Source organism: Atractosteus spatula, chromosome 28, assembly GCF_055471065.1.
Source record: "Atractosteus spatula isolate fAtrSpa1 chromosome 28, fAtrSpa1.hap1, whole genome shotgun sequence".
Taxonomy (NCBI): domain Eukaryota; kingdom Metazoa; phylum Chordata; class Actinopteri; order Semionotiformes; family Lepisosteidae; genus Atractosteus; species Atractosteus spatula.
The window spans coordinates 5,484,485-5,500,669 of NC_142733.1; the positions used below are offsets into that span (position 1 = coordinate 5,484,485).

Sequence of the window (16,185 nt, forward strand, 5' to 3'; positions counted from 1 at the left end):
AGCAGTTTTTCACCATCTGAAAGCCGAAATCCGAAAGCACGTTTGAATCGGTAATCCAAAAGGTCAGATAAATCTCAGCACAACCGCAACAACAACAACAACAATAATAATAAAGTATGTTAATGTTGTATTCTACTAGAACAAAACGCTTTTCCCCTGTGTTCCAAGTTGGGCCATTAGCTGTCACCAATATCTAATGCTACTGCAAAAAAGTCTGTATTAAATAGTTGCTTGCAAATGGACTTAGTAACCTATTTGGGGGGGGGGCGTTCTTTTACACTGTTTTGTATTGGATTAATATGGTTAATAGTGCGGTTTACACATCACATTTCTTTAAAGCAAGAGCACCTGAAGAGAAGCTGTTAAACAGGTCCATTTAGATCCAGTAATGAGCTGATTGAGGTCTTTAGGAGCCCAGCTGGACAACAAACACTGACCCTCCAAGACTAGGACTGGGGATTCCTGGTCAGACCAGATAGCCTCAGAGCACAGAGGAATCTCAGAAGACGGGGTTACTGAAAGATTGCCACTTGTGTGTAGATGAACTGATGCAGACAAAGAGATGTGTTGATGCGCTGTTGCATTGATCCAACTGGTCTTTTATTTCACAGTCTGTCCATGCATAATACAAAATGTGTGGCTAGTAATTTGCAACCGACAAAACTAGTTTGTGTTTAGCCCAAGAAGAGTAACTATATCTGTGAGCTCTGATGTTTAGATGTGAATAACAATCTATTTAAAAGTTAGTACGGAGAGAACTAACTTACCCAAAACCCTCAATGCTTTTTAAAAATAACCCGTGAGATACAGGAAGTCCCACCTGTCTGTTTTAAAATGCTGTGTTAAGTTCTCAAACGAACTGATCATAAGAACAGTTACAAAAGAAAGGAGGCCAGTTGGTCCATCTAGCCAGTCTGGTAGTTGGTAGCCTATTAATTCAAGGATCGTATTCAGCCATTTTGTGAAAGAAAACAGAGAATAGGCTTCAACAACATGGCTGGGTACCTTCCTCCATACTCCCACAACCCTTTGATTAAAGAAGGGCCTCCTGTTCTCATTCAGCACATCTAGATTTTGTTTAATTGATCCATTGATTATACAGCTTCTTCCAGGGATTTAAACACTGCACGTGTGATCTTTGAACACACAGGGTTTTTTTTGTACTGTATTGTTTCTAAGAGGAAATTCGGCTTCTTCTGCTTATTTTTCTAATTCCAGCACCGAAAGAAGCGTTATTTTGCTTTATGTTATCGTTTTTGTTTATCTGTTGGCTGTACTAATCGTTTGCCGCCGTGGGTCAGCCTGGGCAAGGGGAGGTGTTTGCTAAGGAATTCTTGTCTTTCATGTTGGCTCAGTAATGGTGACTTCTAAAATGAACACTATGCAAGACAGTGACTTTCCTGTCTGTCTCCAGCAATAGAAGTCGACCTTTGCTGAGCCATTTCCGACCACTATGGAACTGAAGAAGGGTCTGGACAAACAGTCTGCGAGCAATCCCCCGTCTCCTCGATTCAGGGACTCACACTGCTGTGAGGTCTTGGCTGTGGTCTTCATCGTGGTCTTCATCACCCTGGGAATCTTCCTAGGTGTCCTCATTGGTGAGTCAAGCAGAACCTGACTCCTCCCCCAGTCCTCTGATCTTCACTAGGCAGGCATTCAAACAGCTCTTGAGTCTTCTTTACCACTTCCTGTCCAAAGCAAAATGCCCACATTACAAACTGGCCAGCCACAGGGGAGATGGAGCCTATCCCAGCAAGCAATGGGCACAAGGCAGGACACACCCCAGACTAGACAGCAGTCCAGCACAGGACACACAGACACAGGCATGCACACACTCCCACTAGTGCCAATTTTCCCAGCACTCACTTAACCGACCAGTACATTTTTGGACTGTGGGAGGAAGCCCACACAACACAAGGGGAACATACAAACTCCACACAGACAGCACCCCAGGAATTGAACCCAGGGCCCCAGCACTGCGAGGCAGAAATGCAAACCACTGCACTACCATGCCACCCCTCCGAGCAAAGAGTCATAGTCTAAAATTTACATTAAAATTTCCAGGACACAGTGTGAATTTATTTACTGTATGCAGCCCAGGGAGGCAAGAGTAAGGTCACAGATCCCTGTTCTTCCAAGAGATTTAGAGACTCCATTTAATTCTCGTTGCAGCTTATCTTGTTAAAGAGGAGCACAGCTATATAAGGACTGTGGAACTGAGAGGCCTCAAGTATGAAGCAAGTTTACGTGACAAGACTTCTGCATACAACATTGTGCTGTCCTCAACACTCAGGGGAAAGGTGAGAGAGAGGCATGACTGGAGTAACAACAATAAATTTGACAGAAGTGGGGAAGGGGAAAACTAAATATATCTGTGTGGTTAATTCATATCTTTGCAATGTTTTTATTGCTAACAAACATTCTACAAACACCCAAATAAGGAGAATCCACACCCAAAGTAGGCTCCACAACTGAAATGTTGTGTTTCTTTTCTTCTCTTTTCAGCCTGGAATAAACCTTTACTTGTTCCTTTGCAGCCTACACTTGCTGACGCAGCTCCCCACTTGAATTTATTCTACAAACACGTTTGCATATCATTGTTTTTCCTAGAAAAGCACCTATTCAGAATATGGGCATTGCACTGCTGTGGAGAAAACAATTGAAATAAGACTTGAATGTAAAAGGATTGTTAACTGAAAGTAAAGCACAACGTGTTTTTATCTCTCTCACAGATCAGACACATCTTTCTTGCTTCCTCAGTAGCACATACTTTTGTGGAGAGTGACATAATTAAATTTGGGTGAGTGGATTTGTTTGACTGTGGTCTTGTTAGAAGAGTGTTCAGTAGGCAGTAGACTGGGGTTCACGAGGCTATTTCAGACACTGAAAAGCTCCTGTGGTTTGACTCAACAGGCAGACCAGTCCTGTAAAAAGCATGAGATTAGGATTTTAATAACAAAGGCTCATGCTGTACCTGTTTTGCAGTGGACCTGAAAAATCTACATCTCTAAGCAACCATCCTTCAGGGTTTTTAAAATGTCTGCCTTAGGGTTCCATTCAGTTAATCTCGCAAAACCTGAAGCTGCTATGAGCTAATTGTTTGAACCCGCTGTTGTCTCAGCTCATTAGTCCTTGTGGATTCCCATCTTTAAAACGAAGGCTTTCAGCACATACCTTTAATAGGGGGGTTCTGAATTAGAGGGATAGGAGCTTCATACCACTGACTTCTCAGCCAAGCACAGACACCCGATGTGTGAACCTGTGGTTCTTCTCGTACAGAGCAGAATCACTATTGTAGCAACACATCACCAGGAGGGTAAAATTAAACCGTTGCACGCTGCTCTATCCCATCTCACATTCACTGTAGTGAAATCTGCATCACAATGACTGGATAAACCGACCAATCAAAAAACGACGTCACTGTGAATATGCGGCCACCACAGGCCAGTGATCTCCGAGGTCACTTTTCTGACACCTACAGTATCTTAAAACCCCCAATTTTTATTCGCACTAAAAAAAAAGCCGTTTTCTGTCCACACAGGAACAGTACGGGCAGTGTGATGGCGACCTTTCGCATGACATTCAGAGTGGAGAGGGTCCGGGCATTCCCTGAAGTCCTTGTCCAGGATATCCTGCGACAGGGACTGAACACCCTGCTTCAAGGGCGCCCCCTAGAGGTGTCTGGATTTGGGGAAATAACCTCCATCGTGCTGCTGGGTAAGACAACAGACAGGGCTTTCTTAACATTCTTCTGTTGTTTTAGATTCAGACATTTTCACTAATAATACCCCCAGTATTTGTAATCACTAGGATCTTTAAACAAATTCACTCTCCACTTAATACATTTATTACTGACAATGTCATGTAGGGTTCCAATAGTTCCACATCTTTAATATAAATGTCTTATTCTTTCACTGAAGTAGATGTCACGAGCCTTGATACGGCCTGCTTAAAGCAAAGGAAAATTTCCATTTTTGTTTTCATTACATTTTACAGGAGCAAGTGGGAAGTCCTTTTATAACATCGGAGGCCGGAAAGGTGAGATTTGAGCAGTCTTAAAAACGAAGGAAAAAACAACTTGAGGCCAACCTCAACCTGATTGCCATTGACATAACGGAGCGATGTGATTTACAGGAAACGTGTTCCGGACTGCGGCACGTCTGGGTCCATTAGAACCACGCCATAACTAGAGCCTGGAAAAGCAGACATTAATTTGATCCTTTCTTTGGGGAAGAGGGGGGGGAGGGCGTTAAACTCTGCGGGGTGGAAAATTATTTTCTGGACACAGTCTCTCGTGTCTTCACGTTCGCAGACGGCTGTCCTGCCAAGACCTTCGCTTGTGACAACGGGGAGTGCGTCACCAAGATGAACCCCAAATGTGACTTTGTAGCGGACTGCGCCGATGCCTCTGACGAAGCCCAGTGCGGTATGTGGGACTCGGAGTGTCATGCACTGCTGTACTATTATACCTGGGCTGCAAGACGCTAGCGGCACCTCATTAGTCATACCGAAAAAAAAATAGGTTTGGAGGTGAAAGTAATTCCACCCTGTTGCCTCACGTTTTGAAAGGGAGCCAAATATCACGCAGTTTGGGGAAGAGCAGTGGCTCTGTGGTTAAGGACCTGCGCCTGTGGCTGGAAGGTTCATATCCCGCAGCCGGCAGAGGAATCCTACTCCGTTGGGCCCCTGGGCAAGGCTCTTAACCCCAACTGCTCCAGGGGCGCCGTACAATGGCGGACCCTGCTCTCTGACCCCAGGCTCTCTCCCTATCCATGTGTATGTGTGTCTCATGGAGAGCAAGCTGGGGTATGCGAAAGATAATTCCTAATGCAAGAAATTGTAAAGGGTTAATAAAGTGATGTTATGTTATGTAATGCATTTACACATGCAACCATATAGCTTTTACATGCACATAGAGGGAGATGGAAAAACTGCATGTCTACAGCAATAGTTCAGGTGGGGAGCTGCATCAGCATGCGTAGGCTGCAAAGGAACAAGTAATAGGTTTATTCCATGCTGAAGAGAGAAGAGAGAAAACACAACGTTTCGGCCGTGGAGCCTTCTTCAGGTCTGAGCACCTCCACGTCCAAAACGTTGTGTTTTCTTTCTTCTCTTTCCAGCAGGGAATAAACCTATTGCTTGTCTACAGAACTGCTGAGCAACAGACAAATGAAACAAATCGTTAACGTTCAGAACTGTCACTTGCAGAGGCCGATTATGGTCTTTCCCAGCAGCAAGTTTCTTTTCCAACCCGTCTTTGAAAACAAGATTGGGTTGCCTGTGCATCCCTCTGGGCGGGTTTAAAAAAACCCCTGGGGACTCGAACGCCTGTGCAGTATGTGGAAGACAGGCCAAGGTCTGCTGCCCTGCTCCCAGCCTGGGCGGCGGCGCTGATGGCCGGTGTGATTTCCAGCCTGCGGAATGAGGCCTGCCCTCTCCACCCGGGTGGTGGGGGGCGCGGACGCCCAGAGGGGAGAGCTCCCCTGGCAAGTCGGTCTGCAGTGGCGGGGGAACCACGCCTGCGGAGCCTCCATTGTCAACGAGAGGTGGATCGTCAGCGCCGCGCACTGCTTCGAGAGGTAATGCGGCGCTGTGGCTCGTCATGTAGCGTGCTGGTCTGCGGGCGGTGAGAGTCCGGGTTCAAATCCCCAGACTAATGTGTGGGTTCAAGCCCACAATGAAAAGCTTTTTTTTTCCATCAATTTCCCTACGGAAAGTATTATCTATCTCTATCTTTTCCCTGACCTCCCTCCTCCCCCTCCCCCACCATCAGCTCTCTGCCCTTTCCAGGACTGGTCCTCTCAGTCTGCCTACAAGTCCCCGATTTCCATTTCGAAGAGCTTTATTTACTTTTCACCAATACAGATCATCACAAAATAGAAAACTTTACATTAATATATCTATGCCTACAACTGTATATATGAACAGATCTTGTTAAGGTTAGACAAGGCAACATTTACATAACAATAATTTCTCTTGTTCAGGTGCATTTTTCTGAGTCATTTTCAAACATTTCCAAAACAGGACAAATCCCATTTTTTTCCTTTACTGTCAATATCACAGATTCTTGAGGTACAGTCTATGCCCTCTATTTTCCACAGATTTCCCTTCTCTCCTCAGATCTCTGAGGTAATAGTTCTCTCTAGTAAAGGACAGGGCCAGGCTACCTGCCCTGGCCCCCTGTAGGCTGAGCAATGCGGTACCATTTCCCAGAATGCCTCACCTGCCCTTGCCTCGCCCCGCAGGGCACGCAACCCGAAGGACTGGAAGGCTCTGGTGGGGGCGACCCAGGTGAGCGGTGGGGAGCCCCTGTCCAGGCTGATCAACGTCAAGTCCCTTATCGTCTCCCCGCGCTACGACCACCTGACTACCGACAACGACGTCACGGTTCTGGAGCTGGAGACGCCCCTGACCTTCGGCCCCTACATCCAGCCCATCTGCCTGCCGGCTCCCTCCCACGTGTTCGTGCCCGAGCAGCGCTGCCTGGTGTCCGGCTGGGGGCAGCTCAGCCAGTTCAGCGGTGAGTCTGGAGGCTCTGGAGCCGATCACTGAAACGGTTTCCTCAATGTCGCTTTTGCAAACGAGCTCGTTAGCTCCGGTGCTCCTAGCTGGAGCCCTCTCTTTCGAAAAGCATAAAGTAATTAAACCCCAATTACATCCTTTTGAGTTATATTTTTGGGGTACATCTTGGTAAACTGGGAAGGTTTGGATGCTCTTTTTGCTTGCTCTGTGGATTAAGACAATATTAGATCCTCTTAGAGATAATCCACATTCACAACAAAAGGCAAACTGGATTTTCCACAGCTCCAGTCTAATGCTACAAATGTTTTAGCAAATGTGACCACTGTCATAAACAAAGTTTATATTGTGACACTTATTCAAAAAATGTCTTTTGCTGTATAATATTATAGGAATTGGCTAATTCTATAAAACTAGCTAGGAATTAATTGATATTTTTGTCACGTTTTTTTTCCTTTGTATGTAATTAATACCAGGTTCTATGCTTCTTTATTATATGCAAGTGAAATGTAATTCTGTAATAACTCCTGTAATAAAAATTTCAATCGAAGAGATGAAGGATGACATGTGCTAGATCTTCCTGAGACGCTCTATTGCTTCGATGGAACTGGCTTGCTTGCTATGTCCTCAGCCCTGCCTTGTGTGTCTCTGACCAGACAAACTGCCGTCCACTCTGCAGAAGGCTGTGGTGAAGATCATCGACTCGGGCATCTGCAACGCCTCCTACTCCTACAGCGGAGCCATCACCGACAACATGATGTGCGCCGGCTTCATGGAGGGCAAGATCGACTCCTGCCAGGTCAGGGGGCACCGCCTGCACTGTAGTGCAAAGGAGTCAGATTCTTTTCCACACTGTCCAAGCTGATCTGGCTGAGGAAGACAGGAGTTTTGTTTCTGGTTCTTATTTCAGATTGCAACTCTGCATGCTTGGGTCTGTGGAACCAAACCGTTCTGTTATACTAGCTCTGGGCTGTCTATTTCTGCTTTAGTGTTTGCAACGCATGCAGGAAGCTTTTGCAAGGCCGACACAAAATTTGATTTGCACCCGTGTTCTGATTTATCGCACCCTGTCTGTGTACAAATGCAGGGCGATTCTGGAGGCCCCCTGGCGTGTGAAAACGCAGCAGGACGATTCTTTCTGGCTGGAATTGTGAGCTGGGGAGTGGGCTGCGCTCAGGCCAATAACCCTGGCATCTACTCCCGTGTCACGAAGCTGAGGCAATGGATTCTCAGTCATACCAGCCCAGAACCCACTGCTGCCCCTGTGAACACCAGTCCTACTGCCCCAGCAGTGCCCACCTCTACCTCCAGTACTGTCCCAGCCTCCCCCACCACAGCAGGTAACACCAACACCCCTCTACATGAGCTTAAATCAACAGCATGCTCTCCCTTGCTTATTTGTTTGCAGGAAATGTTTTTTTTTCCCCACATTATTTTGTATTTTTGTTGTGTTATTTTAGATCTCTTGTATTACCGTAAGTCACCTCGGGGGAAAAAAAATCCCGACAAATTCCGTCGTAGTAATATACCAGAGGTCGATCACTTTGAATTTTAAACGCAACCCCAACACAAATGTACAAAACGTTTGCATCGCACACTTTTAGAAGGTAAGACAGGAGGATGCAGGTAGTTTAAAGCTCAGCTAACAGCGCAGGCTTTCAATTGTTTTGGTTTTTTTTCCCCAAAAACGTTTAATGTGGACTGACTGCCTATATCCGCTTCAGCAGACTAAAAAGGTGGGGTGATTGGTATTGCTAATTGTAAGCAGTTCTGTTTTAAGAGGTCGAGGTGATAAGCATAACCAAATGTTTCGCCATCCATAACAGCACCGTGGTCTCGGTGCCGAGGCCGACGTTTGTGTGTTTATGAAGTGTGATCTCTGCAGGGCTGCCACGAGTGAACTGCAGCAGTCATTTCAAGTGTGCGCCGGGGGCGTGTATCAGCAAAATCAACCCAGAGTGCGATGGGGTCAACGACTGCAAGAACGGGGCTGATGAGCGGAACTGCGGTGCGTGCTCAGCAGAAGTGCTGAATCACGTGCAAAATATCACCGAGCGGAACGCGTTTCACGTCGCGACATCTGTAGGAAGAGTTTAATTGCGCTCACAAGTCAGTTAGCAAGAACTGCAATTCATCTAGATCAGTTTCCGAGATGCATAGTAGAGTTGGGCATGTATGGGTTTTGATTAACTCTATTTTCTTGTTAAGCGGCAGATTCCCACCTGGAACTAAGACTTAGTCTTTAACACTATGCAATGATTTCCGTGAAGTGTTGAGGAACACGTTCACCATTCACGAATTGTTGGTGAAAACCCTGCAGAATATTACCGACCAGCTCATTTTTAGGAATTGTTTGCCTTTTATCATAGTAGAAGTAGATCGAACCGTCTAGGCAGATTCCCGGAAATTTTCAGGAACTTCCCACACACCTGCGTGCAGCCAATGAGACGTGGCGCCTCTACCTTGTAGACTCAGACATGCATCCTGGATTTATGTATCCCGGCACCACGCTCTCTTTTCCAGACTGCGGGGACAGGCCGGCGATCGGCTTCCAGAAGATCGTGGGCGGCACGGCGGCGCGGAGGGGGGAGTGGCCGTGGATGGGCAGCGTGCAGTTCCAGCGCTCCCACCGGTGTGGAGCCACGCTCGTCCACAGCAAGTGGCTCCTGACAGCCGCCCACTGCTTCAACAAGTACGCTCCCGCTGCTCCGTGCTCTCCCTGTCAGGCCCCTGGCTGTAAAAGCTTTACCTACGCGCCGTGCAAGCTCCCCCTTTCAGAAATATGTCAAACAAATACTCTTTAACAGATTGCATTGAGTAATTTGCCAGGTTTATCCAACTAGTCAAAAATACCACACATCTGTCAGCGTGGAGCACAATCGATTCTTCTATGCACGTTAGAACACACCTTTCTGCACTGTAAGCAGAGGGGCTGTGTCCTCATTAGAATGCCATGCGATGCAGCGAAATTCACTGGCTTGAGAGTTTAAAGCATTTTTATTCACCCATCCATCTGTCCTCCAATTCAGGGTCACGGAGGTTAGCAGGAGTCTATCTCGGCAAGCAACAGGCACAAGGCAGGGTATCCCCCGCGTGGGACTCCAGACCATCACAGGGCCGCACACTGACACAAACACGTGCACTCACAGCAGGGCCAATTTTTCCAGAAGCCAATTCACCTACCAGCATGTCTGTGCACCGTGGCAAGAAACCAGAGCACCTGCAGGAAAGATATAAGATCAGATTACTTTATTGGCCCTATGCAATTTTTTGCATTAGGAATTCGTCTTTTCACATACCCCAGCTTGCTCTCCATGAGACACACAGACAGGGAGAGAGAAGCTTGGGGTCAGAGCGCAGGGTCAGCCATTTATACGGCACCCCTGGAGCAGCTGGGGTTAAGGGCCTTGCTCAGGGGCCCAAAGCAGTAGGATTCCTCTGCCAGGCCGCGGGATACGAACCGGCAACCTTCCAGCCACAGGCGCAGATCCCTAGCCACAGAGCCACCCCACCGCCACATGAACACAGGGAGAACATGCAAACTCCACACAGACAGCACCCCAGGAAATGAACACAGGGCCCAGTGCTACAAGGCAGCAATAGTAGCCATTGGGCCCCCACGCCACACTAGTGATTTTATTGGAAGACGATTAGGGGGGGCTGTTGATGGGGCTTCTCCAGGATGGGGCACATACCAGGATGCTTTTGTACCATCAGGCTAATCTTTAAGTTTTGGGTCTCTTGCAGCCAGCTGACCCCAAACAGCTGGACCGCCAGCCTGGGCTCCCTCCTTCCCTCAGGGAAAGGGGGGGTTGCGATCCCCCTGCGCCGCATCATCCTGCACCCCGCCTACAACTCCACCACCATGGACTTCGACGTGGCCCTGCTGGAGCTGTCCGTGCCCGCGCCCCGCACCAGCACCGTGCGGCCGGCCTGCCTGCCCTCGCCCGCCCACCGCTTCCCCGAGCGGGCGCAGTGCTTCGTCACCGGCTGGGGAATGCTGAAGGAAGGAGGTGGGCCTCCGAGACGCTCCTGCAGGGCCCCCTGCATGCCAGGGTTAACGCCGGGAGAACATCGCTTGCACTTTCTGACTCATTGCCAGCAGCCATATCACCCTGCAGCTCACAACTGGCAGCCCTGCTGAAGCTCAGCAGATGTGAACATGGCTATGGCTGCTGCTGGTAGAGGTGTTAGTGGGACCAGTAGGGGGCGCTCATGCTGCGGTCTGTGAGGGTCCTAATGCCCCAGTACAGTGATGGGGACACTATAATGTAAAAAGGTGCTTTTTGGATGGGACTTAAAACTGAGGTCCTGACTCTCTGTGGTAATGAAAAATCCCAGGTTGTTTCTCTAAAAGAGAAGGGGTGTTACCCTGATGTCCTGGCCAGCTGTCCCCCTGGGCTCCACCAATCATGGCCTCCTAATAATCCCCCTCTCTGAACTGGCTTCATCACTCTGCTCTCCTCCCCACTGAGAGCTGGTGTGTGGGGAGCGGACTGGCGCCTCATCCAGGTGGGGCTGCACACTGGTGGTGGTGGAGGGGATCCCCATTACCTGTTAAGCGCTTTGAGTGGAGTGTCCAAAAAAGCACTATATAAGTGTAAGGATTTATTAATTATTATTAATTAAAACAAACGATTTGAGCGTGTGAAACTTGCCGGGAAACGCATGGCTGAGGGATACAAGCTAAAGCTCTTTAGGACCTGTAAAAACACCAAACTCGGGGGTGGGAAAAAGATAACTCCTATTTTATTACCCTGATGCGCAGGGTCGCCAGCCGCCATCCTCCAAAAAGCCTCGGTCGACATCATCAGCCAATCGGAGTGCCAGCGCTCGTACGCCAACGGGCTGACCAGCAGCATGCTGTGCGCCGGCTTCATGGAAGGGGGCACAGACACCTGCACGGTACGGCCAGGGCGCGACCCCAGTCCGTCTGCTCTTTTCTCTCTTCTCCGGGACCCCTCGTCCCGGGACAGTGAGCGACGCTCTTCCTCTCCCCCTCCCACAGGGCGATTCGGGGGGACCCCTGTCATGTCAGGAGGCCTCGGGACGCTGGTTCCTGGCAGGGGTCACCAGCTGGGGCCGCGGCTGCGGCCGAAACGGCTTCCCGGGGGTGTACGTGCGGCTCACCGCCGTCCGCCAGTGGATGGCCCAGTACCTGCCTTTCTAGGACGCCCCGCCTGGACCTGGCTGCAATCAACGAGGGCGACAGACTGCTGGGCAAGGGGTACAGGAGCTCCGTGCCATCACAACACTACCATCTTCGAAAAACAGCACACGAACACGATCTGAAAATGGACTGACCGAAGGGTTTCCCCAATCACCTTTCATCCACATCCTAGTATTATTACAATTGCAAACCCTGAACAACAGTTGCAGGCAAATAAGAAATACTACCGGCTTATTTGCGAGTCAAGACTCATTATACATACTGTATAATATATATTGGCTGTCAACCCAACACCCGGCTTACTGCATAATAACACTACTCTCTGTCAGCCACCCGCCTGGGCACTACACCTTAAAGAAGGGCATCCTGTGTCCCGTTTCCCTGTTTGTGTTCGAAAGGAGCGATGTGGAGGTTGTGATGCTCCACGCACGCTGAAAGCCCAGCCTGGAATAAAATCGAAGGAGGTGGTGATGGTCTTTTCTAATACGGGCAATTCTCTGTCTCACTCCATCGTCCCAACCACGCGAGAGAAGCAACCATCAGCTCATCCGCACTGTCTACCGTGATAAACGAATCTGGGCGCAAACAGGCCGACACTATTTTCTGCATAAAGCAGGATGTGAAAAGCTCCGCTTGTAATCCATTTGGGTTTTGAAATATCTTTAAAATTAAACACCATCTTGAGACACGAATGTTTGATTAGATCTAGTGACCACACCAACAGAAATGCTAACAGAAAACAGTGGGTGATAACAGAAATGGTTCTGAAATGTCTTCTTTGCAACTATTATGTCTGTGCTGTAAGCACATAAGACGGAAAGAGATAACTCAGCTAAAAATGTAAATCAATGTGGTCTGCAGTCCTGGCACTCAGATAAAAAGCCAGATGTCACATCATGAACTGTACCATTATTCCGTTGTTACCTTTTGTTTTCCAGCTTCATTAACTTGAGTTTGTAGCCTTTCTGGGCCCTCTGTAATACATATTCCTGGGGAAAATAACAAGGTCAATTATCCCAACACTGGTGGCAGTTCACCGTTTCTTTCCCTCCTGTTCATTCCTCTGCAGTTACGGCAATCCTCCATCTTAAACGTGTTCATTCTGTCCTGCACTAAATTAAAACGATATCTGAAAATACCTTCCCAGCTTATTGTTTAAGCAGTTTTGTTCTTTTGCCTATATTGAATGCCAGCACAGCTATAGTGAAAACACAAGTCTGCAAAAACAGCAACTTGAAAACTAAATGTGCATTCAATTCCTGAAAAGGGGGAAAAAAATAAATCTGAAGGAGATGCCATTATTTTTTGGAGGGGGGGGGGGGGATGCACTGTAACCGTACCGATTCAATGAACAGATGACAGGCACCTAAATTCATTCGTTCCTTTATTCTGCAAAACTGTCGCGAAATGGTCGTGGCCAAGATGCCTGTGCGAGCCACTGAGGTCAGCACTGAAAACAGTGTGGTCCAGGGATGACTTCAAGTCAGCATGAGGGCTGCTATGGAATGAGGAGAGGTCCATGCTGAAAAGCAGACAGAAAGACAAAGCAACCTTCCAGCTTTCAAGACCCCTACAGGCGCTGCCATGGGCGCCAAAACGTTTCTTTTTGTTTTTACTTTTCAGCATGGAACTGACCTCAACGTCTTCCACCGAGTCTCCTCTGCAGGACTAGAAACGACTGCACGGGCCACGTAGCACTCAACAGACAGCCTGGGATCGACAAGGAGGAACGCTGCACTGAAGACGACATCTCGTTTGCAGGAGCGGGTCAGAAAAGCGACACTTGTAAAGCGACCAGATCAGACAACCTGAACGATTTCCCACAAAGCCCTGGGCGATTGCACTACAACACGCGGAAGTGGCAAACTGTCTGTCTTTCTTCCCCGCTGCTCATCGGCGATGCTCTCGTGGCTCAAGGGTCAACAAAACTGAAAGGATCTGAAGGTGTAAAAACCCGACACATCGCCGTCGGTGCAGGAAGGCCAAAGAGCCTTTGTTCTCCCCCGCAGTTGAAAAGCACAGGCACGGCAGTCCAGGCCGGACGGTGTTGAACGTTCCTGGGTGGGTGTCCCACAGCCTGTCTGTACCTCGAGCACGAGCCCAGGAAGGGTGCAGCGTGGGCGGGCTAGATCCGTGCCCTCTCCCTCTGCAGCCGGGAGTTGTATGCCCGCGAGACCGTGTTCCACGCATCCATGTAGCGGTCCATGCACATGGCGATACACTTCTGCAAAGGAAAACGTCAGGTCAGTCTACTGCAGCTGGACCCTCAGGCCGCAGCCCCAGAGGTTCACAGGGTCTGCTAGACGCCAAACGGCCTGCTCTCATTTCTAACCCGATCTAAGCCCGGGGTGTTCCCACGGTACTGTGATTAAACTCCCCCACCGATATATAAACCAAAGGTTCCCATAGGACACCCATGATCACCTGTTCAGAGTTGTCCAGCGTGCCGCCTGGCTTTCCGATACACTTCTTGAAGCACTTGTCCGTCATCCTCTAGAACAGAAAACCAGACAGCGTATTGAGAGTGACGTCACGGTGTGCTCTGCTACAACGCCATTCAAAAGACAGGCTCTTCATAAAGCAAACAGCCGGGGCCACTAGCTCTTGACAGGCTTTAAAGTGACTCACAGAGGGGTGACAGTTTTTCTGTATCTCCGTAAAGCGTCGTCAAGGCAGGAAAAAGACACAAGTCTTTCCTTATGGCTCAAAACCTCTGTCCTGCTCCATCACCAGCACATAACAATAATAATATTAATTGCTTACACTTACACATGCGATAACTGTGAATCGTAACTGGACACTGAAAGCGCACACCTCCTCTTTAAAACTCTTTAATACTGAGGCTATTATTAATCCGTCCACATGGGTAATGTGGGGCGGAGTGGTGGCACTGTGACTCAGGATCTGCGCCTGTGGCTGGAAGGTTGCTGGTTCAAATCCCGCGGCCAGCAGAGGAATCCTACTCCGTTGGGCCCCTGAGCAAGGCCCTTAACCCCAACTGCTCCAGGGGCGCCGTATAAATGGCTGACCCTGCGCTCTGACCCCAAGCTTCTCTTCCTGTCTGTCTCTCATGGAGAGCAAGCTGGGGTATGCGAAAAGAGGAATTCCTAATGCAAGAAATTGTATATGGCCAATAAAGTGATCTGATCTTAATGACCACCCAGATTAACAACACAAACGTAACAAAACGTAAAAATTTACGATCCTGTATGAGATCAGCAAACCGATGCTAAAGCATCAGAAAGAGATTCTTAAAGAAAGGCAAATGCCAAATCTAACGGATAACCTTTCCTTTTAGAACATGTTTTGTTTAAAGATATGTTACAGACCACATGACCTAGAACACGAAACCCTAATACAAACATTTCTAATTAGCGCTGAGAAATGAATTAAAGCGATCTTGAAACATTGCCAGCACCGTCTGGAGCTCTTTCGAAATGAAAAGAAAAGAGACACATCGCAGTGTCAGTCTCATGCACATTAATCAATTATGTTGTTGGATATTTACTTATTCATAACTGTTTAATGTATTCGATAAATAACGCATACAGTCGCAAAATAATACTGCATTAATCCAGTTGTATCGAAACCAGAGTGAAGTTTTTTTGTTTAAGCCGACAGTGAACTTGTAGAAAGTGATATTTCTACACCCGGCACACGGCCTGAGCCAGAGATTCGGACCCTGGGCTTTCCCAGTCCTACCTGCAGCAGCTCCTGTGCGTTCGCCACGGCTATCTGCACTTTCACCTGCTCCATGATCGTACCGGTGTCCACCTTGCCGGAACCGGAGGAGACCGAAGAGAAATCAGACCCAAAGCTGTCCATGTTCTGACGGGTTTGATTCGGAAACTAGACAACCTTTAGCGGATCGAAAACCTAAATGTCCCACGTGAAAGACACAGACAGCCCCACTGAAGACTCCCTTCGTCCTTGAAAAGCGCCGGAAGTTAGCAAATAACTTCCGGATACAAAGAACTTTGGGAAATGTCGTTTTTGTCTCGCGTGTAGTGATGCACTGTATCACATTGTAAAATATTTACTTTTGTTTCTTTATGTACATTAATTGACTCCATAAAATAATTAAAAATATATGAACCAATATGTGTATAAAACATATTAATAGCAGCATATAATATGTTTTATTGTTTATTAATTTAAATTTAATTTTAAAATGAACTAATTCATACCGAAGGTATTAATTCTTCAATCACACTGTATTTATATATCGAGGAACAAGTAAAGATTTATTCTGTGCTGAAGAGAGAAGAAAAGAAACACAACGTTTCGGATGTGGACTGTCAAGTCTTCTTCGGGTGATTTCAGGTGTATTTATATATACTGAATATATATATATATATCCACTTGTGAGTTTATATGTGTCTTATATTGCTGTATAGTTCTATCAGATAATATAATGTAAAGAATCTTGAATTAGATAGTTTCATTAGAAACTAATCTTGAAATAAGATTTTTCTAACACTTTTTCAAAGCAAGTC

General features: G+C 47.6%; 2 protein-coding genes across 2 annotated transcripts; one reads left to right on the top strand and one right to left on the bottom strand.

Moving 5' to 3' along the window:
* Positions 1-1,453: 1,453 nt before the first annotated feature.
* Positions 1,454-11,996, top strand: tmprss9 (transmembrane serine protease 9). Its single transcript, XM_088907322.1, has 15 exons — positions 1,454-1,598; positions 2,173-2,300; positions 2,733-2,800; positions 3,542-3,717; positions 3,997-4,038; positions 4,313-4,426; positions 5,414-5,579; positions 6,246-6,520; positions 7,176-7,318; positions 7,607-7,859; positions 8,417-8,527; positions 9,043-9,211; positions 10,267-10,532; positions 11,288-11,424; positions 11,528-11,996. Exons 1-15 carry the CDS (start codon positions 1,454-1,456, stop codon positions 11,687-11,689), a joined length of 2,355 nt encoding a protein of 784 aa, XP_088763448.1. The 3' UTR covers positions 11,690-11,996.
* Positions 11,997-13,056: 1,060 nt separating this feature from the next.
* On the bottom strand, positions 13,057-15,631 carry timm13 (translocase of inner mitochondrial membrane 13 homolog (yeast)). The gene is made up of 3 exons (XM_088907884.1): positions 15,392-15,631; positions 14,114-14,182; positions 13,057-13,913 (listed from the first exon to the last, which is right to left on the bottom strand). The coding sequence occupies exons 1-3, from the start codon at positions 15,512-15,514 to the stop codon at positions 13,815-13,817; spliced, it is 291 nt and encodes a 96-aa protein (XP_088764010.1). The 5' UTR covers positions 15,515-15,631; the 3' UTR covers positions 13,057-13,814.
* Positions 15,632-16,185: the final 554 nt, after the last annotated feature.